The sequence below is a fragment of the Notamacropus eugenii genome, chromosome 7 (assembly GCF_028372415.1).
Source record: "Notamacropus eugenii isolate mMacEug1 chromosome 7, mMacEug1.pri_v2, whole genome shotgun sequence".
Classification (NCBI taxonomy): Eukaryota; Metazoa; Chordata; class Mammalia; order Diprotodontia; family Macropodidae; genus Notamacropus; species Notamacropus eugenii.
This window is the reverse complement of record NC_092878.1, coordinates 120477276-120503167: the sequence shown is the minus strand read 5'-3', so window position 1 is coordinate 120503167 and position 25892 is coordinate 120477276. Positions and strand designations below refer to the sequence as shown.

General features: G+C 37.7%; 1 protein-coding gene across 1 annotated transcript in view; it reads left to right on the top strand.

The window, feature by feature from the left end:
* EGF (epidermal growth factor) overlaps positions 1 to 25892 on the top strand; it is a 143017-nt gene that overhangs the window by 38044 nt on the left and 79081 nt on the right. Inside the window, exons 6-8 of the mRNA XM_072623378.1 lie at positions 329 to 531; positions 10242 to 10370; positions 12107 to 12229. Of these exons, the coding sequence (XP_072479479.1) occupies positions 329 to 531; positions 10242 to 10370; positions 12107 to 12229 (455 nt within the window). The remainder of the gene's footprint in view (positions 1 to 328; positions 532 to 10241; positions 10371 to 12106; positions 12230 to 25892) is intronic.

Genomic DNA, 25892 nt, shown 5'->3' with positions numbered 1-25892 from the left:
TCTATAAGATGAGCTGGAGAAGGAAATGGCAAACCAGTCCAGTACTTCTGCCAAGAAAACCCTAAATGGGGTCACAAAGAATCAAACATGACTGAATAACAACAAATACATATATTACCTACTTCAGAAAGTTGTCAGGTAAGCATTTTAAAAACCTTGATATGTTTTATAAATGTGACATATAAGTATGGCTGTACGGAGAAAATTCAAAATAATAACTAGAAACATCAGTAATTAAACTTCAATCTATTTTGAAATGAAACAAATATTAATGAAATCATGAAAAGAAATAAGTATCCTGGCTTCCTTTTTCCCCTTTCTTCTGTAGGTACCATTATTTTGGAATGTCTCTCTTTGTTGAAGATATGTACTATTCAGAATGGAATATAAGTGCCATTTGGAGAGCTAAAAAGCACACAGGGGAGAAAATGGTTAAAATTAACCTTAAGTCATCATTTCTTCCACCAACTGATGTAAAAGTAGTACACCAACTCCTGCAGCCTACAGCCAGAAATGATACTCAGGATTCTCGTAAGTTTCCTAGACCCCATTCTAAAATTTTGCTTCTCATACATTTTTGCTTTTAAAGAAAGACATTGTTTCTGACCCAGCTGAAAGTGTTTTAAAAAATGACTTGTATTTACACAATTGCTTTTGCTTTCATAACCTTATGAGCTTGGGTACGTCACATAATCTCTGTGAACCTATTTTCCTCATCAGAAAAATTGATCTAATCTACATAGTGCCTTCTAAATCTAGATCAATTAATTAATCAATCGTCCACTCAACAGGTCTTTACTAAACACCTACAATGTGATGGGGATTGTGCTAAACTCTAGTAGAAATACTCTATGCGCAATCTGAGGTAGAGCATCTCAAGCTCGTATTAGTTTGATCAGTCACAGATACATTGAAACTTGACTTTATCATGGTGATGTCATTTTGGTCCTCGTTGACAGTAAAGGACAACAACCAACCACCAACGAACCAAGACAAATACTGAATAGTTCCTGTTTTTCAAAAACTTACATTCTTTAGATTTGTCTGTGAATTTTACCTTAACAACCACTGTATGTGGGATTGGACTGGGGAGAAAAGGAGAAAAGAATGGTTAGAAGAGGGAGGAAAGAACGTAAGAGTTAGAACAAGTAAGCCAATCTGTGGGTTTTAGGTAGTCAGATTCCACTGGAGGAAATGCATTTTCAATCAGTAAATCAGCAACAAGTATTTTAGCCCCTATTATATGCCAGATACTGTGTTGAGTAGATAAACACATAATATAAATGCAAATATAAAATATATTTTGTGCATCTGGTTGTAATATGATTGGGTCGAAATATGATGATCTCTGTGACTATTTACACACATACACTGTTGCATTTACACTCTGTTACAAAGATTTCTTTACCACTGCAAACACTCAGGAAGGAAATCTAGGGATGTGGCAATGTTTACTACCTAACTTTAGGAAGTCAGGACATGCCAGACTTAGAACTTTCATATAAAACATAGGGAGGAACTTGTGCAACCCACATGAAACTTTGTTTCTCGTTAGGTTTTCAGTGCTACGATGGTAGATAAGCTTAGAAATAAATCAGATTTATAAGATATTTACATACATACATATCTTATACATACATGCAGTCATGAGAACTTTGTTGGCCTACTATGTACATGCTATTTTCATTTGTTTTAATGGAAACTACACAATTAAAATAAAATTCTGGAAAATAATTCAGTTATAACATCAAATTGCTATAATCAAAAATCATTTAACATAAATAAATGAATAGCTTACACATTTCTATTAGGTACAAGAGGAAAATGTTTAAGCATCAGAGTCAGAAAATTAGTTATTCAACATGGAAATATTTGATGTGTTAAATTATGATTTTATATAACAATCAATCAGCAACTTTCAGTTAAAGGCCTACTATGTGTGAGACTCTTTGCTAGGTACTGGCGATACAAGATAAAAGTGAGACAGTCTTTTCTTTTACAGAATCTGCTCTTGAAAACTCATTGCCCAAACAGTGTTGGTTCAGACAAATATCATACTTAACAAAAGACAATGGGCATTTCCAAGTTGGTTATCAAATGCTTGCTGTATAGTAAGCTGGTAGATCTGAAAAAAAAGTTTTGAGAGTTCAGTGAATTCCAGAGACCTGGGAAGTAAAATGGAAAATAATTTAACCCTCTCATGGTGATCTAGGGTCATCATTATTAATTATCAGTATCATTATCAATCATCATTATCAATACCATGTCTAATGTCATTACGAGTTGTCCTGTTGTTATCCTGTCTTGTAGTACAGTGATCTCAACAAGACCTATTTAACCTGGGTTGGAGGAGCCCCTAGCGGTGTTTTGTCCTTTACACTTTAAATAGCTTTAGAATATTATGCTTTTTGAGTGCTTGTTGTATAATTTTTCTATCTTACCCCTAGTGTCAGACTTTAACTACTGTCGCTGTTTCTACCTGTGGCTCTCCCTTCTTCTAATTTGTTATTTCTCATCTTCTGTGGACAGAGAGACCAGATTCTCCATTCCTTCTCCCCCACCCAGGATATTAGAATTATGTCTAAAACAAGACTGACTAGGACCTGAAGAAAGAGCTTGAGGTGACCTTGAGTCACACAAATTAGCTTTAGGGTTGTAGATTTTGCTTCATCTCTTATGACTATTCTTTGTTTACTTCTTGTCTTTCAACTCTGTTTACCATAGGTGACATTGCCAAACATCTGAATGCTGGATAAATAATGATAATACTAATTAGCGCTTTAAGGTTTGCAAAGTTCTTTACAAATACTATCTTTACAAATATTATCTCATTTGATCTTCACAATAACCCTGGGAGGATCAGTGCTATTATTATCCATGTTTTACACATGAGGAACTTGAGGCAGACAGAGTTATGTGACTTAACCAGGGTCTCACAGCTAGTAAGGAAGGCTGAACTGGAACTCAGGCCTTCCTGATTCCAGATTCAGTGTTTTCTTCAGGGAGCCAACTATAGTGCAAGAGAGAGATTCTTTTACTAAATCATTTTAATATCAAGGAAAAAATAGGATTCTAGATTTTGGAAAGTTGTGGAGAAAACAACACGTGGTACAATGGGCAGAGCCTTGACTTTGGAATCAGAGGAGCTGGGTTCAAATCTTGATTTTGAAGTTTACTACTTGTGTGACTTGGGCAAGTCACTTAATTTTCTTTGGTCTGAAATTTCCTCTTCTGTAAAAAATGAAGTATATACACTTGACATGTGAAGTCCCTTGCCATTCAAGACCTATGATTTATTTTTATTAATTTGTGTGATCTTAGGAAAATTGTTTCACTACTTGGACCTCAGTTTCCCTATATGTAAAAGGAGAGGGTTAGACCACATAACCTCTAGGGAAATTTTTTGGCTCAGTCTGAGGATCTCAAGATTTTCTGAATGGACCATTTTGTAGAATATTGTACTAGGCATTGAAGGGGGCATCCAGAGTTAATAATAATAATAGAGAGTTATAATAATAATATATAATATAATATATATAAGTAATAATAATAGAGAGTTAATAATAAACTTAAGACCTTCTGTCCTTAAGTTGAAGACGCAGAGTGTATATGCCAGTGAAAGAAAATTTAAGAGCATCTAATTATCAGCATAAAAAATTAGGACTAAGGGTGGCTAGGGAGGGCAGTTGATAGAACACGGACCCTGGAGTCAGGAGGACCTGAGTTCAAATCCAGCCTCAGTTACTTGACACTTACCATCTGTGTGACCCTGGGCAAGTCACTTAATCCCAACTGCCTTGTAAAAATAAGGGTGTCAGTTTTGGGTAGTAGAGAACATAATGAAATTAAGCTAGCATCTCTTTCATCCATCTATTTTAAGTCCTAATGTGTTTTGTACATGATTTAAGTAAATTTTTGGTAACTTCCATAAAACTAAAGTTATACATCAACTAAAGTCTACCAAAGTCTCACACCCATACATCATCATGAAGTAAAGCAGATATGTCAAATTCAAATGGGCAGGTGAACCAGAATAAAATGTAACAAGGAAATGTTTAACAAAATAAATTAAAAAATACAATGTAACATTTGTTATCATTTGCTTGTTCAGTTATGTCTGATTCTTTGTGACCTTATTTGGGTTTTCTTGGCAAAGATACTGGAGTGTCCTTTTCCAGCTTGTTCTACAGAGGAGGAAACTGAGGCAAACATGGATAAGTGACTTGCCCAGAGTTACATACCCAGTAAGTGTCTGAGGCTGGTTTTGAACTCGGGTCCTCCAGACTCCAGGACTAGTTATCTATCCACTACGCCACCTAGCAGCCACAATGCAACATAATGTTAGTTGGTGTTTTTCTAAATCTATAAGCAGGAATTAGGGATTCTTTTCTATTTGAATTTGACTGGCATTAAGGGAAGCCTGACTTCTAGAAGGTTAAGCCATTCAAAACTCAAGTTCTGGATAGTACTACTCAAGAGAAAAAAGATTCACGCATGGGCCTGGTGAATACATCTATATGTACGTACACATATACTTACACACTCACATAGACATACATGTACACATCCACCTCCACACACACACACACACACGTTCATATATATATATGAACTCACATATATAAATACATATATATGTTTATAGATAGATAGATAAATAGATAGATAATTTCTCTCATCTGTTGCTATAGCTATAGGAAAGAATGAATGAAAAAACTTTTATTAAGTATGCCAAGTTAAATGCCAGGAATAAACATAGAAAACTGAGATAATTCCTGACATTCTAATTAGGGGAGACAACACATATACACATGTGAAAGAGTTTAGCTGCAAGGCAGATGGTCTGGAAGACATTAGAGATACTGATAGTATGGGCCACCATCTTTGGGAAAAGGGGAGTAGAACTGAAGGTGTGAGTGGAATGAGGATTCTGAGTTCCTTTCTGTAGGGATGGGGATGTTTAACCAAGATGAGGGAAGAGAAAGGGATCATTGGAAAAATGGTTGGGGAGAAGGACCCCCTTAAACACTTGATCCTCTAGGTCAGTAAGGGGAAACTTGCAGCCTCAAGGCCACACGTGCGTGGACTTTTAGGTCTTTGGGTGTGGCCTTTTGACCAAGTCCAAGTTTTACAGAACAAATCCTTTTATTAAGAGGATTTGTTCTGTGAAGTTTGGATTCCATCAAAGGGTCACACTTGAGGACCTAGAAGGCCACATGTGGCCTTGAGTCTACAGGTTCACCACCCCTGCTCTAGGTCCTTTGGCATCTAGATGGGTTTTGGGTCTTCAGAATGGGGAAGGAGGGAAGGAAAGACCCCTTTCTACAGATCTCCCCTCTCCCCCATAGCCTAGAGGGGTTGAGATATACCATCATCATCATCATCATCATCGCCACCAACAACTAACATTTATAAGTACTTATCATATATCAGGTGCTGTGCTAAGAGCTATAGATAAAAAAAGACAAAGAACATGTACCATGTATATATGTATGTATGTATGCATATGAAAATATAGAATATATTATATAATTATATGGTTGTAATTCATAGATTTTTTATATAACATTTTTTGTGTAATGTATAACATAATTGTATATAATTTACATATTTCTATATCATTATATATTCATATATGCAAATATGTATATAAATATACATGAGTCTGAGAAACAATTTGAGTTGAGGAGTTTCAAGTCAACCACAGTCTGATAAAGTGCTTGATTATGGTATCTTTCCAAGGTCATTTATTACGCTATAGGAGGATGACGATCTATCAGGGGGGAGAATTGTGACACCATTAAAATGAGGTATTCAGAGATGTATACAAACAGTTGGATAGCAGTGCAATTGTAAATAAACTACTTTCAGGTTTAAGAAAATTGTCAACAAGAAACTTACCCCAAACCTTCCAAAGTAACGATCTTAGGAGAATCTATTCGATTCAAATCCTAAAAGAGGTCTTAGGTAACATTCTGAAGGCACTTGAGAAAGTTGGAGAGATTGATTTAGCTTTCTTCGCTGGGTTGAAGGATTATATCAAGAGATCAAAAAGCATAACAAATTCAAAGCTAGTCAAAGAACCAACAGAGATTTTAGCCAAGAAAGACTATAGCAAATCAGATGAAGAAAGGTAAGAGTGTCTTAGGTCAATTTCAAGAGATAAGAATTCTTTTCTGCTTTCATTTTGCAACGAAGTAGTGAAGCAAAGTATTTGGTGGTTTAAGGCAACTGGATTAAAAGTAAACAGAATCAATGTGAGAAGAGACAATTATGGGTATAAAAGAGATGTAAAAAAAGTTTGCTTGATACTTGTATACTCTCTCGAAAAACTTTAAGAAACCAATCTGACCAAGCAAACAATCCCATATCTGCCAAACCGGAAGGGATATCTGCTATTTCTGCTCTCATAATATACTCCTATTATATTCTAATTTGAATTATATTTTCATGATTGATAAAGGGCAGCTAGGTGGCACAGGTGATAAAGCAACAGGCTTGTAGTCAGGAAGACATGAGTTCGAATGTGACTGAGGACAAGCACTAACTGTGTGACCCTGGGTAGGTCACTTAACCCTGGTTGCCTCAATTTCCTCGTCTGTAAAATGAGCAGGAGAAGGAAATGGTGAAACCACTCTAGTATCTTTGCAAGAAAACCCCAAGTCTAGTCACAAAGAGTCTGACATGACTGAACAACAACAATTGATAAAAAAACCCAAATAAACAGCAGCATTCCTTCACCTTTATAGTTGTCAGCAGCAAGATCTCACATTGAAAATACCAAATGCAAAGTTAGAGTTTATAGGTGATCCAAGAACTGGGTGATTTTGAGGGCCTCAGCCCCCATTTCTGCTGTTCTGCTATGAAGAAAGGAAGGAAGGAAGGAAGGAAGGAAGGAAGGAAGGAAGGAAGGAAGGAAGGAAGGAAGGAAGGAAGGAAGGAAGGAAGGAAGGAAGGAAGGAAGGAAGTGGCTCACTGATTTTCCTTGAAATGGCAGATAAAGGAGTTGGCTGAGTGGGTTTATTTCATACAACAAGGCAGCAAGGAATATCATTTCATGGGACATTTGTTGATCTTGTCCTGTGGTAAGTCCTAAGATAAATGCAAAAACCCCACCATGAAAATAATTTCAAATTGTTTATGAATATCTGTTATAGAAGAGGAAGAGGTAAAGGAGAAAGAGGTAGGAAAATTCTGTTACCTTGATAAGACTCCAAAGAAGTCAACATAAATCTTGATATTTGATGGCAAAAATGGTAATAAGTAAGAATAATTAGAAATAAATTGTAAAATATGGATGAGGAATAAAGAGGCCAAAGGTTTGTAGACAATACAAAAAGCCTCATGCCTGTGAACCCTGAATAGATTCTTCAAGAAAAGAATTGAGGTTCGACACGATGATCACTGAATAACATTTAAAAATGTAATTGGTCATATTTTAAGAACATTAAATGATTTGTTAGTGATATGTAAGTCACCCCTGAATCAGCTGAGTACAGAGGACCAATTTGTTCAAGAATAAGTTAATACAAAGTTAGAACAAACAATAAAAATGATAAAAAAAGATATGGTGTACAATTACAATAATTCTGTCTAGGACTATTTAAATTAGATAATGATAATAAAAATGAGATATGGTTAGAAGAAATAATAAATGCAGACTATAATAATTTCATTTAGAAGTTTTTCTGATATAAATCAAGTGCCAAAATGAGACCAAAAGTTTCTAAAAAGTCCCTTAGTTAGCAAACATTTGACTTACTTGCCAAAGAGGGAAATAGAGCCAACTAAGGGCACCCTGGTTTTGATTGTAAACTAATTTGTAAAATCTTTCATATGGGGATGATAGATAGTTGTAAGCAATGCCACTCTATAAAGCAGAGTGAAGCAGTAAAAACAACTTGAGGAAAGCTTGGAAAAGAGTCTCTGCTAAGCAAAGCCATCTCAAGGGCATCAAAGAATGAAAATGTAAGGAGGATGACATACAAGAAGAAAAGTGGAGAAACTATGAAAAATCTTTTTCATTCTCAAAGAAAGTAAAGCTACTATATTTAAACTCATATTGTAGTCCCAAATGTACTTGTTGGGGGAGGTTGTTGTGGGTGTTTGTCCTTCATTGTCAAAGACCAATGACATCAGGAGGGTGATGTCTTGAGTTGTCCATAAATTGAATTTGAGTGAGACAGAGCTGCATGAAGCCTTCAGCCTCACTCTTTCCTCCAGAGTCATCAAAGACTTGGTCATTGGATGGGCATTGTCTCAAATAAACTGAGACTTGGGAAAGACCTTATCGAGAAGGTCTGAATGATGCAAAAGAGAACAAAGATGGGGAAAATAGCATTATTAATACAAATGCTTAAAAGAGAACGCCTGTGCTGGAGGTGATAGAATTGTGAGGAATTAATTCATAAGATACTTGAAAGAAAGGAAGATATCAAAGACATAAAAACCAATTTCAGGATTTATTAACACACTCCCCCACACCACCACAAAAGTCAGTTAAAAGGACATCAACAATTATTGGCCTAAATGCTTCCTTTTCCCTCTATATAAACATTTTATGAGAATAATCTACACACATATCAAGGTCATCTTTGGTGAGGTTGACTTTTTCATGTGATATTGAATGACTGATAAAATCATTACAATGTGCTCATTCATCAGTGCACACCTATATACATGTCTTGGGTAGATAGTACAACTGGGCCATACATCAATTAGTCACAGAATTAAATAAGAGGAGGAGCAAGAGAGATGGCTGCATTGTCTTCAGAAAATTTTAAATATTGTTCTGTCTCCCTTTACAATAGCCCTTCAGTTTAAAAAATTGTTGTTCAGTTATGTCTGATTCTTTGTGACACCATTTGGGGTTTTCTTGGCAAAGATATTGAAGTGGTTCACCATTTCCTTCTATAGCTAATTTTACAGATGAGGAAATGGAGGCAAACAGAGTTAAATGATTTGACCAGGATCACACAAGCTAGAGAGTGTTTGAGGTGAGATTTGAACTCATGAAGATGAATCTTCCTGATTCTAAGCTAAGTGCTCTATCTACTGTGTTGCCTGTTTGCCCATTTTTAAATTGATAAGCATTTCATTTCCTCTCCCTCCAACCTCCCCCATCCTAACAAAAAACCAAACTAAGCCAAACCCCATGAAACAACTATGCTTAGTCAAGCAAAACAAATTCCCAAATTGTCCATCTCCAAAAATGTGTGTCTCATTCTGCATCCTGAGTCCATCTTCTCTGTCAGGAGTTAAGTAGCAAAGGCTGAATCATCAGCCTTTGTTGGTCACTGTGTTGATCAGAGTTCTTAAGTATTTCAAAGCTGTTGTTATTTTTCTTGTTACTAGAATGTTGTTATTGTATAACTTGTTCTCTTGGTTTTGCCTACTTCACTTTGCATCAGCTCATACAAGTCTTCCCAGGTTTCCTATCTCCTTTGTCTCTATCAGATTGACTCTGTATTATGTGTATTTTTGTACATATTGTTTCATTAGGTTGTATAGCTTTAAACTTGAGGGAGGGTAGGGGCCCTCATTTTTCAGATTTGTATCACCCAACTAGAACTTTTTAAAATCTGTGTCAAACTGAACACAGAATAAGATATTAGTGGTATAGTGAGGATGTTTGGTTTTGTGCCTATCTCTGCATAAAAGCGATGAGGGGATGATAAAGGAAGAATTGTGTTTCTGGTAAGATAATGTGGTAGAAAGGCTGCTGTACTTGGAGTCAGAAGACAGACTTTTTCTAATCTTTCTTCTGTTACTAATTGTGTGATGATGAACTCCCCAAGCCTCAGTTTCCTTATCTGTAAAATGGAGATGATAATAATAGCACCTATATTCTAAGGATATCATGAGGACTAAATGAGATAATGTATATAAAAAGTGCTTTGGAAACCCAAAATATACAAATGTCTACTATTTCTTTTTCTTTTTTCTTTTTCTTTTGCCATTTATTTCTTTAAAAAAACTCAACAACAACCAGGTGAAATCAGGTGCCCAGGGCTCCCTCCCTGTCCTTCTGAAAGGTGTATTATTTTATACTCTTAGATAAACAAATGGACTTTAGAACTCAGAGGAATCCAGGATATCACAGAGGTGTGCCAATGTTTGCAAAGGCAATTGCTTCCATTGACGTCAGTGGGAGATTAACCTTTTTAAGGACTATGAAGGAATAAAACATGAAGTGTGTCAGAACTCATCTTCATCCTAAATAAACTATCCTTCTCTTTTAGAGCAGGAATCGTGCAACTTAAGGAAAAGTGGCTGCAGCAGGATCAGCGTGTGTGGGCAGGACCCTAAGTCCCATCAATGCAAATGCGCAGAAGGCTACACGTTAAGTCGAGATGGGAGGTATTGCAAAGGTAATGCATTAAATCTTTATCTGAAACAGGGCAAACCAGTCTGGTTGGATGGGTTTTTCCCTTATTCGGAGCTCATCCAAGAACCTCTAACCTGAGACCAATCTAAATCCAATTTATATTTGGGGTTTTAAAAGCAGTAACCTTTTGTCTCTTTTATTTATTTCCATAGATAGTTCAGTAGCCTTGTGGATAGAGATTTAGAATTAAGGAGACCTGAATTCATCTCCTGCTTCAGATGTTTACTAGGTGTATGATGCTAGACAAGCCACCTAATCTCATTAGGTCTCAATTTCCTCATCTGAAAAATGAGAATAAGAAGAGCTGCTACCTCAGAGGATGTCATGAGGATAAAATCAAATGAGAGATTTCCAAAGCATTTTGCAAACTTTAAAACATCATATAAATGTTAGCTATTATTATTTCTATAACCTTGAAACTTGGGCACTATTTCCAGTCCTCCTGATTTATATCTTGCCACTGGACTCAGATGACTCTGGAGGAGTTAAGTGAGGCTGGTGACTTTGCACAATCCACCCTCACTTAAATCCAATTCACTTGCAAGTCATGGCATCACCTTCCTTATGTCGTGGTCTTCTTTGAGAATGAAGAACAAACAACAACCTTGAAACTTAGATGGCTTGTTTTCAAAGTCTAAAAACACAGAGAGGACCTGAGTCCCTGTAGGCACTCCTAGGGTCCTTATTTTCCCCCATGGGCTTTCTAGACCCTACTCCAGTTTTGAGGTTCCAGGCTCAAGTTGATAGATGTTAGAGATGTCATCTTGGAGTTTGTAGGTGGTTTACCAAAGAAGAGAGCCAGATTAGTGGTTGTGTCTCAGGATGTGTGCTCTCAAAAGGATGCCCTAGAACTAAGTTGGGGAGGGACCTCCAAGGGAATCCTAGATCAGGCCTCTTAATTCTTGACATAGGACAGGTTGAGATGGGTGAGGAATTAGAAACATATGAGATCTGGGGTTTCAAACAAAGCCACAGTAAAGTTTGTGGGGATAGCGGCATAGTAAATGGGAGAGGTCATGGAGGAAGTGCTCAGGCTGGTAGGACAGGTGAAAGGTCTGAGTTGGGGACATCCTTTTATCTTATGGCAGAGGCCCCTAGAGTTCCTTAGTTTATGGAGCTTTTTGTGTCTCAGTAATTTTTTGATGGAACCCCTAGACACAAAGAAATACCTAACAATTCCATGTATTAAGTAGTTGGATCCAAACAAGTTAATAAGTATTTGTGTCTTAATAACTTAGTGGCTATTTGAAAAATAATCTGCATAACTTGAAAGAGAAAGTAACATTTTAATTTCATTCTTAAATAACCGCAGTTACAGACTAATGGGAAGTATGTGCTTGTCAGATACTGCACAGCTTCTGAAACCTTGGAATCAGATGGGACACCGTTAACCACTGAAAACCCAGCCTTTTCTAAATTTACATTAAACAATGTGCTGCTTTAGCTTGGTGAAATTTGTCACCTCTATCCCGGAGGGAGTCTGAGACCTACGTTGAAAGGAAAGAATGGGATCTAATATGTAATATTTCCATGGTTTTTTGATTGTCATTTATTTCAGTTATCAGAACCTCTGTCTTTTCCATGGATAAGTAACTGTACCTAAATACAAATTATCAAATGAATTTCATACTAATGATTTATTGATATAGTTACAAAACTACAAAATGATTATGAAGTACAAAATGTGATATCGATTTAATTTAATTTTCTTTTGGTCAGATGTCAATGAATGTGCATTTTGGAACCATGGGTGTACTCTTGGATGTGAAAACATCCCTGGATCCTATTACTGTACATGCCCCAAAGCGTTTATCCTGCTTTCTGATGGGAAAAGATGTCATGGTAAGCCACAGCACTAATTGTTGGTTTTACAGTCCTGCTGTCATTTGCTTCTGAAGACAGTTGTGACATCTCCATAGAGGTGTGGCTGAAATGACTGCTGCGAGTGAGACTGGCAACCTTTTCCACATTAGTGCACGTTGAGGGCAGATTGTTTTTTGTTTCTTTCTAGGAACTTGACAGTAGCTTGCTTTGTTCTCTTTTTTTACATTTAAAGTTGCCTATGCACATCTTCTACCTTCTCCATTAGTGGATCAGTTCTAAAAGTTTAGGAGCTGTGGTCTATTTATCTTAGTGTTTCCCTGAGGGCCTGCCCTAGGACATTTCACATAATGCTGTGCTTCATTAGCATTTATTGAATGAGTGTAGTCATTATCCAAAGAGTTATCATTAGAAGTAGTTCTCATTTAGTCCAAAGTTGTTTTCTTTTTTTCTCTCAAAACTGATTTCCCAACCAGAGCGGGGGTAATAAAGAGCCCAGACTATGTAGCTGCAAACCACACTTAAATGTATTCTGACATATGATAGAAGCCCGACTGTTTCTATGGTTGTATAAAAAATGATTTCATAAAACTGGACAAGCACTAAACTTGCCAATATATGTCACCATACCCATGATTTAATTGGTATAGGGAATTTCTGGATGAGGAAACTTATTTTTGTAGGTAAATAGAAACTCTGCAACTTATGAAGGTCATAGAGTTGCCTTGAGTTGTCAAGGATCAGTCAAAATATGTCATTTATAGGATTTGAACCCATAGCTACCTGACTAGAAGGTCAGTTCTGTCTTTCGTTAGCCTTTTGTCCCCTTGCCAATGGGTGATAATTCCTTCTTTGTGTAGCACAACCTGATGTAACAGTGATCAAGTTCAGTTTTGCCAATGGTGTTAGACACTTTTTAGAAGGCCTATGGATAAGGATGTGCTGATAAATGTTTAACAATCAGCAAAAAATACACATACAACGTGCTTTGAAGTCAAATCTGCATTGGTAACATTTTCTCTGTCACCTTCTTAAAGTTTAGAAAATCAGTAAAACAATAAATCTAGCCCTGATTTGTGGTGCTTGCGAACTTCTCAGGTGTAAATACTCACAATGAAAATTTAACAATGAACTCTCATGAGCTGGTTTGAGCTGGTTCCAGCATTCCTTTGCCTTTGGAATAAAAATGCATTACAAAGAGTGCCAGTGATTACCTAGTCTAAAACAGATCCTAAAGGAATAGCCCTTGTAATAAACCTGTCAAGTTTCCATTTTCTGCTTGATGACCTACTGGAAGGGGAACCCTACCACCTTTCAGAGTAGCCCATCCATCTTTGGATGACTGTCATTGTTAAGAAGTTTTCCCTGACACCAAACCTTGATTGGCCTTTTTTTTGGTAGCTTCCATGTGTCTCCTGGTTTTGCCTTCTAGTGTCAAACAGAACAAGTCAGACCCTTTTTCAACTGGGCCAGGCCTTCAGATCCTTGGCCAAAGCTGTCATGTCCCATTTAATCTTCTTTTCTTTGCACAAAACTTCCTTAGTTCTTTCCACTGATCCTCATGTGACATGGACTTGAGTGTCTTCACCATGTCCCCTGGACATTCTCTAGCTTATCAGGATCTTTCAGTTGTGGCCCCCAGAACTATAATACTCCAGAGGAGGTCAAATAAGGACCTAGTATAGAAGGACTGTTACCTCATTTTTCCTGGAAGGTAGACAGACCTCTCTTGGTCAGCTAAGGTGGAAGAGTAGACAGAGTACTGAGTCTGGAGTCAGGAAGCCTGGGTTCAAATCTAGCCTCAGGCACTTACTAGCTGTATGACTCTGGCCAAGTCATTTAATCCTGTTTACCTCAGTTTCCTCACATGTAAAATTAGCTGGAGAAGGAAATGGTAAAACTCTTCAGTATCTTTGCCAAGAATTGGACATCAAGAATTGGGCGTGACTGAAAAAGACTAAACAGCAACAAAAGGCTTCTTTTACCATTGTCCCAAAATCATATTTGCTTTTTTTTAACCACTCTTTCACATTGCTGATTCATATTGAACTTTCATTCTCTAAACCACCCACATCTTTTTTTAGAAAACTGCTGTCTAATCATTGCCTCTGCCATCTTATGAAGTTGATTTGTTTGTGTACTTGTAAAACTGATATTTTGAAACCAAGTCCAAGACTTTATATTTATCCCTATTGAATTTCATCTTGTTAGATTTAGTCCAGTCAAGATCTTTTTGGATCCTGACTCTGCATTCCAGGGTGGCAAGACTGGCATCACTTAAAAAGTTAATGAGCATGTCATGTATGCTTTTATCTAAGTTACTGATAAAACTAGTAAATGGTACAGTGCCACTCAAGTACAGAACCATTAAGTTCTCTACTGGAAATTTTCTTACATGTTGACATTGAACAGTTAATGATTCTTTGAGTCCAACCATCTACTTTTATTATAATCCACATCTCTCCGTCGTCTCCATAAAATTAGTGTGAGATACTTTACTTTGCTAGAATCTAAGAGAAATCTTGAGGCTACTTCTTATACTTTCTAGTACTTATTACAGTGCCTAGCATGTATAGTGTTTAATAACTGGTTATTAACTGACTGACCTTTCCCATAACTTATGTGCTATAGTTATCACGAATGCTGTACTCTTTTCTGATCTAAAGTAGTACTGCATTTTGAGAATGTTGGATTGGCTGGGTTGTTTAGCTGTTGATACAGGAGAATTCTGGTCAACATCTTGTCAGTGATGGAAAGCAAAGAGATGACATGATGGATTTATGCTACTTAGTTATCTGTCTATGTGATCTCTGGGATCAGGTAGCTTCTTTGAACTTTGTTTCCTCATCTATAAAATAAGTGAATTGGATTTGAACTCTCCAAAGTCCATTGCAGTTTTAACAGTCTGTGACTGTGTGCTTAGTTGTGCTATCTTCCTTCCCCAAAATGAAAATAATTGTTGGAATGTTGTGGTCTTTTCTTAGTGGTGAGTTTCTGCTTTAAGATCTAGGCTGGGATGTCATCACATTCTGGAGATTTATAAGAAGACATAGACTTAAGATTTTGACTTAAAGTAGGGACATTTTTAGAACTTTGGATAAAGGACAAGATTGGCACCTGCCTAGTATCTGACAGATTCCAGGGCTTTATCTGTGATCCCTGGAGCTGTGCTAACAAAAGGGTAGAGGTGTTGACATCTCTGAATTAGTCTCTGCTTGGCACCCATGAGCATCAGTGCAGAAGGAAGGAAAGCAGAGAACTTCAAATATTTTTTAAAAGATAAAAAGAAGGGAAAGAAACACATATTAGTAAGCAGTGATGGTGTGATGAAACAGGGAAATGAAAAATTGAAAATTCTTTAGTGTGTAAGAAAAAAAGTCCTGAAATACAATCAGCTTGCTCAGCTAAGTTTTCCCTGTGTTGGTCCCCAAAGATGTAGGCCCACAAATCATGTAGTCAGATGGAGTTACTTGTTAACAATTGTATGGGTAAAAGAGTATATGTTTTTTGAGTTTTACTTGACACAAAAATTATTCTCATTTTTATCTTTTCAAAGATTTCACATTCATGAATTTGCTCTATTTTACTATATATAATATACATATTAATGATTGGGCTTGAAGTCAGGAGGACCTGAGTTCAAATGTGGCCCCAGACACTAGCTATGCAACTCTGGACAAGTCACTTAACCCTTGTCTGCTTCAGCTTCATCAACTATAAAAGGGGATCAAAATAGCACTTTCTTTTCAGGGTTATTATGAGGATCCAATGAGATAATATTTGCAAAGTATTTGGCACAGGGCCTGGCACATAGGTGCTTCATAATCCTTTCTTTCTTCGCATTAATACCCGAATGCTTTCATAGATTTATGATCTCATTTATTTGCAAAATCTATGTCAACCTTCACTGTTGCCAACCACCAGTACAGCTTCTCTTCCTTTCATCAATTTCCTTGATGATATCCTATAGTTTTATTTTTCTTTGAAGTTCTTTATTGCTTATATGTTACAGCTGACTCATGACTCCATTGTGTTTCTTCATGGCCTTCTGTGAGATATTAATTTTTAATATTTGGAGATTGTTGTATTACATATCTTGCTATCCTACTAGAGTAGGATGTTGGCATTTAAAATATGGGGTTTTTGTTTTCAAGGGAAGTTTGGGGTCATTAAAGAAGCTTTATAGTTTCTCCAAAACAATCTAGCCTTCTCTCTTCCTGTCCAAATATGGGCCCAAGTTCCATCTGTACAGTGTTTTCCATACAGTCATGCTGGTGGACCAGTGCTACAGGTTATCCATCCAAATGTATGTCTCAATCTGGACAATACTCTTTATCCATTTGTAGATGATCAGGTCAAACCCTTTTGACTGGTCATAGATCTTTCCTGGAGGTTCTGAAATGTTCTGGGGCTTAATGCAACCAGCACCAAGCCATCCACAAATAGAAGCATCTGGCGGACATCATCATCTATAACAATACCATGTACTATTAACAACAGCTAGCACTTGTATAGCATTTTAAGATTTGCAAAGTGCTTCACAAATGCCACTTCATTTGATCTTCTCAACATGTGGTGGGTGCTATTATGATTTCCATTTTATAGATAAGGAACCTGAAAGTGAGAGGTTAAGTGACTTGCCCAGAATCACACAGCTAGTGTCTGAGGCTGGATTTAAATTCAGATCTTCCTGACATCAAGTCCAACACTCTATCCACTGAACTGCCTAGCTGTCTATAAAGAATTTTTCTTCAACTTAGACCATTCATTGGATCTCCTTCATCACATTAACAATCAACTTTAATGAGTGTGCATGCCCTATTTTATTCCTCACAGAGAAGGGTTAGTTCTGTTATTATACCTATCAAGGAATCATGAATTATTTTGATTCCTGGATGGGAAATACCTTGTTAGAAATGAGCTTCTACACTAGAATTTTGCATTACTCAAATCAAGTGCTGTTTCATAACAAACAAAAGTACAGAGGGAGCTTATATTCTGTACATTTTCCACTAAATTACAAATGGTAGAGGTGCTTGGTTCCTTGTGAAATATCATTTGTTAGAGTTGGCTTGTTCCCAAGCATCCTCACTGAGGGAGCCCTTTATTTGTGTATCGACTTCTCTCATAAAAGATTCGGTAGAGTTGACAAATAGGTTAGTAGTTGTTTCTCTTTTCTTGGGTACCTTTTTGGGTATTAATAACATCTGAGATTTCCCCCATGCCTTTGTAGCGTTTTCTCCCTCCTAGATACCTTGCATTCCACAATTCTCTCACAGTTACGTTGCTTCCAATAATGATCTCCTCTAGATACACTTAAATCTAATCTGGCTGCCTGTATTAAAGAATGAAATTGAATATGGGAATATCCTACCCAACTTATGTCATTAATTGGTTGTTGGGAAATGATATTCACATAGTTAGGTGGTGCAGTGGATAGAATGCTGGCTCTGGAGTCAGGAAGACTCATTTTTCTAAGTTTAAATGTGGTCTCAGACACTTAATTGCTGTGTGATCCTGGGTAAGTCACTTAACCCTGTTTGCCTCAGTTTCCTCATCTCTAAAATGAGCTAGAGAAGGAAATGCCAAACCACTTTAGTATCCTTGCCAAGAAAACCCTAAATGGGGTCATGAAGAGTTGGACACAACTGAAATAATTGAACAACAAGGATATTTGGTGCAACAATGTTATGGGGGTGGGAGTATTTGTTCTTTAGGAATAAGATTATAATAGCATTAATAATAATCACTACTCATGTTAAGGTCCAGAAATGTTTTCTTCACAAGCTAATGAGACAGGTAGTGCAAACATTATCTGTGTTTTGCAGACGACTAAATTGAATTTAAGTGACTTAGGCTAGTTAGTGACAGCTAGCAAGTGACAGAGCCAGGACTCTAAAAGACCATATGGCTTTAAGAGAAGCCATAAGGTCAGCCAGTAAGCATTGGAAATTGAAGGGATGCTCATCAATTGGGAAATGGTTGTACAAGTTTTGGTATATGATTATATTGATATATGATTATTCCAGTAGTATTGTTCTATAAGAAATGACAAGCAGGATGATTTCAGAAAAACCTGGAAAGACTTACATGAATGGATGCATGAAGTGAACAGAACCAGGAGAATGTTGTACACGGTAACAGCAATATTGTCTGATGAATTGTGAATGACTTAGATATTCTCAGCAATACAAGGATCTAAGATAATCCCAAAGGACTCATGATGAAACATACTATCCACCTCCAGAGAAAGAACTGATATTATTTGAATACAGACTGAAACATACTATTCCTTCTTTTCTTCCTCCCTCCTTCCCTCCCTCCCTCCCTCCTTCCTTCCTTCCCTCCCTCTCTCCCTCCTTCCTTCCTTGCTTCCTTCCTTCCTTCCTTCCTTCCCTCCCTCCTTCCTTCCCTCCCTTCCTCCCTCCCTCCCTTCCTCCCTCCCTCCCTCCCTCCCTCCTTCCTTCCTTCCTTCCTTCCTCCCTCCCTCCGTCCTTCCCTCCCTCCCTCCCTCCCTCCCTCCTTCCTTCCTTCCTTCCTTCCCTCCCTCCCTCCTTCCTTCCTTCCTTCCTTCTTTCCTTCCTTCCTTCCTTCTCTCCCTCCCTCCCTCCTTCCTTCCTTACTCCCTCCCTCCCTCCCTCCCACCTTCCTTCCTTCCCTCCCTCCCTCCCTCCCTCCTTCCTTCCTTCCTCCCTCCCTCCCTCCCTCCTTCCTTCCTTCCTTCCTTCCCTCCCTCCCTCCCTCCCTCCCTCCCTCCCTCCTTCCTTCCTTCCTTCCTTCCTTCCTTCCTTCCTTCCTTCCTTCCTTCCTTCCTTCCTTCCTTCCTTCCTTCTTTCCTTCCTTCCTTCCTTTCCTTTTTTTGTTTGAATCTTCTTGTATAAAATGACATGGAAACGTTTTACATGATTGTACATGTATAACCTATATTGGATTGCTAACTATCTCAAGGAAAGGGGAGAGAGAGGGATAGAATTTTGAGAGAGGATAGAATTTGAACTCAAAATTTTTAAAAAAAGTTAAAATTTGTCTTAACATGTAATTGGGTAAAAATACTATTAAAAAAGAGAGAAAGGTCAGCCAAACAACATTCTAGGGGCCTCTCTGATAGCGTTTAAATGTAAAATATGACTGAGAAGCAGCATAAATTAGGGTAATGTTACTCAAGATATGCCTCTTAGATACTGTCAAAGATATCACTAAAGAATCAACATTTCAGTTTAACTTTGAAACGTTGTACATTGGTCCCATGTCACAAATCTTCAAAACAGAATAATAATAAGGTATCAGTATATTAAAAAATTTTAATATCTGATGAATTTGGTAAATATGTGTATATGTATGTCCAAAATCTACCATTTGATATTATGTCCATTCTTCCAACGCTTAAAAATGTTGGCCATTTTTGGAAAGGATCATGTTATGAGAGGTAACGTAGTACAGAGAACAGAGAGTAGGTCTCAGAGCCAGGAAGTTCTGGGTTCAAATTCTGCGTCTGACTTACATTGCCTCTGTAATCCAAGGCAGTAAATTAAATGCTCTAGGAAACCTTCTAATCCTGGAAGTTGCAAAACAGATATTGACCTACGTTGGTTAAGGTGCTAATGATATCACATTGTGAAATGTCAAAAAAAAATTGTCACTAAAAATACTTTCCAAATATATTTTTATTTTGTCCAAGAAAAAAACACATGAATTAATTCTATGTCACAATATTTACAAATTAGAATTTGGATTTTAAAAGCCTATACTTCATATATCATAATAGTATATCAACAAATGAAATTGATCATATTTAAGAATGTATTTAGAAAATTCCTTTGAGAAGTAAATGCTGTAATTTTGATAATGAGAAACATGAAATCAATCAGTCAGTCAGTAACCATTCATTAAATGCCTACTGTGTACCCTAGGACCGCTAGGTGGTGCAGTTAATAGAGTGCTGGGTTTGGAATAAGGAAGACTCATTCATGTTCATGAGTTCAAATCCACCTCAGATATTTAGTAGCTGGGGGAGGCACTTAACCTAACTCTACTTGCCTCAGCTGTAAAATGATCTGGAGAAGGCAATGGCAAATGATTCAGTAGATCTAGCCAAGAAAACCCCAAATAGGTCCTGAAGAGTTGGACATGACTGCGATGACTCAACCACACAGATACCTTGCCCAATACTGGGCTAGGTACTGGGCATGACCAAAATAAAAAAGAAGCAGTCTCTGTCCTAGATCCCCTTAATATGATTAAATAATGATGTTTACCCTTTAGAGTCTGAAAATAGCCCCATTAAGTGACTGAAAAGCATGAATTTTTGTAAGATTTACAAAGTTTTTGCCAATCATAAAAATCCCCTAAAATTCTGTTCAGTCAAGCAGAATTTATATAGATTTCTCCCACACTAATCAATGCCACACCCCAGGCCAGCCTTAGGCAAAATTGTGAAGTGGGTACTATTAATGCACTAAGGTGTCAACTCCCTAATCCCCTCAACTAATCCATGCTAATATGCTAATAGAAGAGGTAACAGGCTTTCAGATTACAGTGCAGTCTTGTGGGTTCAAGGTTTGGCCCTTGGCTCAGAGAGAGTGTAAATAGCAATTGTTTCTGTTTTGCCAGAATCCCTGAGGGTCTTCCCCTCCCAGATTGATTTTTTTTGACTAGGTAAAAGAAGCCATTCCTAGCCTTATTTTTTAACCTAGCCTTAGTCACTGAATGGGCATTGCCTCAGTCAAACTGAGGCTTGGAAAACACCTTAACTTAAAACGGCCAAGGTCCCCTGTATCCTTGGTCATCTCCAGCTGTCCTGGTCCATATCTGGCCACTGAATCCAAATGACTCTGGAGGAGAAAATGAGGCTGGTGATTTTGCACAGCCCTACCTCACTTAAATCCAATTCACTTTCAAGTCATGACATCACCTTCTTGACGCAGACAAGCAACAACAATATTCTAGAGACAACAAGTCCAGCATTAACCTATAACCTATTGACAGCTGACTCAGAATAAGGATTTCAGGCCAGAAGGGGAAATTTTAGAGAGAACCTTTCTATTTCCCTCAAATCATGCCATTATGTGTCCGTCCCCTATACATATCTGTAGGAATGGCCCTCTTAGCTCTTTCTACTGGAAATAGACTCTGTTTACAAAGGTTAATAGCAGATATGGGCAGGTAGGTGGCCCAGTGGATAGAGCACAGGGCCCAGAGTCAGGAAGACCTGAGTTCAAATGTGACCTCAGACACTTATTATCTGTGTGACCCTGGGCAAGTCACTTAACCCTATTTGCCTTAATTTCCTCATCTGTGAAATGAGCTAGAGAAGGAAATGACAAACCACTCCAGTAACTTTGCCAAGAAAACTCCAAATGGACTCATGAAGAGTCAGACAGGACTGAAACCACTAAACAATAGAGCATATGATTGATTCTATACATAGATGATAGAAGGCAGCCAGTCGACTGTTGTGAGGATAAAATGAGATATTTGAAAAGGTACTTTACTATATAGATTCCAATGATTATCACTATTTTTATTGCATGAGGAATAAGAAGTACATATCAAAAGATCATAGATTTAGAGCTGGAAGGATGTTTGAAGACATTTAGTCTGACTTTATTTTACAGATGAAGAAACTGAGTCAGGTAGGGTAAGTGGCTTGCAAACATTTATACAGACAGTAAGTGAAAGAACTGGAATTTGAACAAAAGTTTTCTTACTCCATAACCAATATCTCCTTCTTCCTTCAGGTCTACCTTGAATTTTAAAAGATCAGGCAAAAATATTGGAGGTGTTACTATTTCTGGTTGATCTCTATACAGCAGATATTTGAGCCTTCAGCACACTGTCTCCCCTTTCTGGTTCTACTACTGTTTACATTTCCATAACCTATACAGCTTTGGGGAGGGGAGAATATGTCCCTTTGACATGGGTATATGGCAGTTCAGGAGGACTAGTACCTCACATGGGACAGCTGCCCGTTGACCTTTGGTGTCCATCTGATTCACCCAGCTTTCACATATGACTCCAAGAAGCTGTAGAATGAGTGTAGCCACATCCCAGCAAAACTGTTTTGGTAGATGGGCTAAACCAAGCTGAGGGTAACTGACAGGCCTCAAGTCCATCTATTCCAAGCATGTGAAGACTTTCTCCAGCAGAATGGGTAGATCAGAACAATTTATTCCAGGTGGCCATGAAGGTAGGTGAAACAGGTGTCATGGAGGGAGCACTTAGAGCTTGATGAGGCATTAAAGATGCCGAGATCATTCACTGCACATAGAGACATCGCTAGTTATCTTGACTTTTCTCCTGCCAATGGATTTCAATGACTTGGGAAGAAAGAGTGAGGCTGACGACTTTGTGCAATCTTGCCTCACTTTAATCCAATTCTCCTAGTCAAAAATGAAGATCAAAAAACAACATTTAGCTAGGTTTAAAGTCTGTAATGAGTGACCCTCAAAGCCTACTATGTAGGAAATGGAAAATAAATGAGTTTGGATTGAAAATTTTTCTTGGATCAAATACACATCTGCTTTCATAGTCTATTCCCTGAAAATTCCAGAGCTCCCCTTGAACATTCCACACAGCTTTACTTCCAGGATAGATTTTCTGAGAATGCAGCAGCTTCAGCTGGATTAAAGGAATGTAGTATTTTTACTCCATAATCAATCTAGTCAGGAGACAGAGAAGACCAAGACGACCAGCCTTGGACCACAAAGTCCACTCATGGGTTGAGTGGAAATATTTGCCTAATGAGATTTACTAATACCTCTTACTCTAATAGCAGTTTTCTGTCTAGTTTCCTTCTTGGAGAAATGCCATCCCATTAATTCTAAGAGTCTAAGAGAAAGTATTTGATTGATAGCAAAAATTGCTAAACTAGAGTGAATAGTTTGAACTGAAAGAGTCAGTTTCTTTAAGAACTCCATTTTCATTTTTAGCATCAGACCCTTAGTGAGTGTGTGCTCAGAGAGAAGATACAGCCGTCAGACCATCAAGATGACCTACAATCATGATTTCAGGGCCCTTGCTATATAATTTTGAGTTTATTAGTTTTCTGGTTAGGATTTTGACTTCCATAAAGAATTGCAACCTGCCTTTTCAAAGTGAGATGGTGAAATAGTGCTAACTGACCTTGGTGTCTGGTTTGAAAAAGCATCAGAAGTTGACAATTTGTTGGAAATTGGCCTACTAAGATCATAGCTCTTGATTTGGGAAGGACTGCTGAGGCAAATTCAGCCAACCTCAAAGCAACTTGATAAATGTGAGCTATCATTATTGTTAATCAAAAATTAATTGACATGAAATATGAAATATATGAAAAAGAAAAATATGAAAAAGTTTCCTAAATATTCATGGGATGACAGATTTAGTGTTGGAAAGAAAAGTAGGGATGATACTTTTTCATTTACAGATGAATAAACTGAGACCAGGACAGGTTAAGCTACTTGCCCAAGGTCACACAAGTAAAGGAAGGACAAGTAAATATTTGAACCCAATTACTCTACCTCCAGGACCAGCCTTCTTTGGTTGCCTTACTCAGTCTCTTTCTAATTCCTTTAGGACTAGGTGCCTTATGGGCAAGATGATGTCCAAGGCCTCTTCCATCTCCCAATCTATATACTTGTTTTCTCTCTGATAAGAATGTTAGCCCCTTGGGGGAAGGGAGTGTTCTATTTTTGTGTCATCAGAGCTTATTACCGTACATTGCAGATAGTATATGTTAATAAGAAATATTTGTGGGACAGCTAGGTGATGCAGTAAATAGAGCACCTGCCCTGGAGTCAGGAGGACCCGAGTTTCAATCTGGCCTCAGACATTTACTAGTTGTGTGATCCTGGGCAAGTCACTTAAGCATGCTTGCCTAAAGAAGAAAAGAAAAGAAAAAATGCTTGCTCTTTGATCCTGTGAATATTTAGGAGGAGGACTCCACATATTGCAGTGACTCTTTGAATATTAATAATAACTGAAATTTATATAGTTGCTTTAAAGTTTGTGAAGCATGTGACATTCTTGATCTCGTTTGATCCTCACAATAACCCTGTGGGGCAGATGTAATTATTATCCCTATGTTAGAGACGAGGAAACTGAAACTTAGAAGTTAAGTGACTTGCTCATAGTTATATAGTATTGGAAGGAGGATTCGAACCCAGTCTTTCTTGGACTCTAGAGGTGTCTAGTTAGTAGATTTTAGAGCACAGAAGAAACAGAGGCTGTGGGTTCAAGTCCCAATTCTGTCACTTAGTACCTGTGTGACCCTGGTCAAGGCATGATGTAGACTCTCTCACAGACTCAGTTATGTCATCTGTAACACAAGTGGAGCAGAGTTGGACTAGATGGCTTCTGAGTTCTCTTCCTGTTCTAGAGTTATGTTCTAGAGCACTCTCTCCAAGCATGGGAGATTTTATCAAATGCTCTATTAAAATCTCAGTAAACTCTAACTTCAGTATTAGTGATCTGCCAGTTTATGAGCCCTGTTACAGAAGGACATAAGGTTAGGTCAAGCCTGTTTTCTTTATCAGAAAAAACAGAATCCAAGTGAGGATTCAGCATTTCTATCTTCTCTATTTTTGTCCATATTTTGTCCATTATCATTCTCCCATCTATTTGATACAGGTTATACATGTACAGTCACCCAAAAATATATTTCAATGTTAGTCATGTTGTGGAAGAAGAAAGAGATAAAAAGGAAAAGGCCACAAAAAAAGTGAAAATAGTATGCTTCAATCTGCATTCAGACTCCATCAGTTCTTTCTCTGGAGGTGGATGGCATTTTCCATCATGAGTTCTTTGACATTGTTTTGGATCATTGTATTGCTGAGAAGAGCTAGGTCATTTATAGTTGATCATTGTAAAATATTGCTGTTACTGTGTACAGTGTTCTCCTGGTTCTGCTCACTTCACTTTGCATCAGTTCATGTACGTCTTTCCAGGTTCTTCTGAAGTCTGCCTGCTCATCATTTCTTACAGCACAATAGTGTTCCATTACATCCATATACCACAGCTTGTTCAGTCATTCCCCAATTGATGGGCATCCCCTCAATTTCCAGGTCTTTGCCACCACAAAGAAAGTGGATATAAATATTTTTGTACAAGTAGGTTCTTTTTCTTTATTTTTGATCTCTTCTCAATACAGACCTAGTAGTGGTATTGCTACATCAAAGAGTATGCAGTTTCTTTGCTCTTCTGGTTAGTTAGTATTGGTTCAGTATTGAACAATATCACAGAGGTTCAGTTCTGCAGCTTTCTAGTTGATAACAAAGAATAAAAATCACATATTCACCTGATCATGCTATGTAACCAGATGGCACAGTGGATAGAGTGCCAGGGAGACTTGAGTCCTGTTGTTGCTGATGATCTGCAAATCACTTAACCTCTAGAGATCTGCTTTAGTTTCCTTAACTGGAAAAAAACAACAAACAACAAATAAGAATGATAATAGCCACTACCTCATAGGGTTGTGGTAAGGATCAAATGAGATAGTATTTGTACAGCATTTGGCACAATGCCTTGGCACATAGCAGATGCTTAATAAATGCTTATTTTCTTTCCATTTCTTTGCAATCAGATAAGCAACCCATAGTCCGTCACCATGTGCACCTTGCACAAGGCTGGATAGTGAGCAGAAGGAGGAAGTTCATAGATTTGGAAATGTCATGGCCTTAGCATGACAAGCACCCAATCCAACACCTCTCAT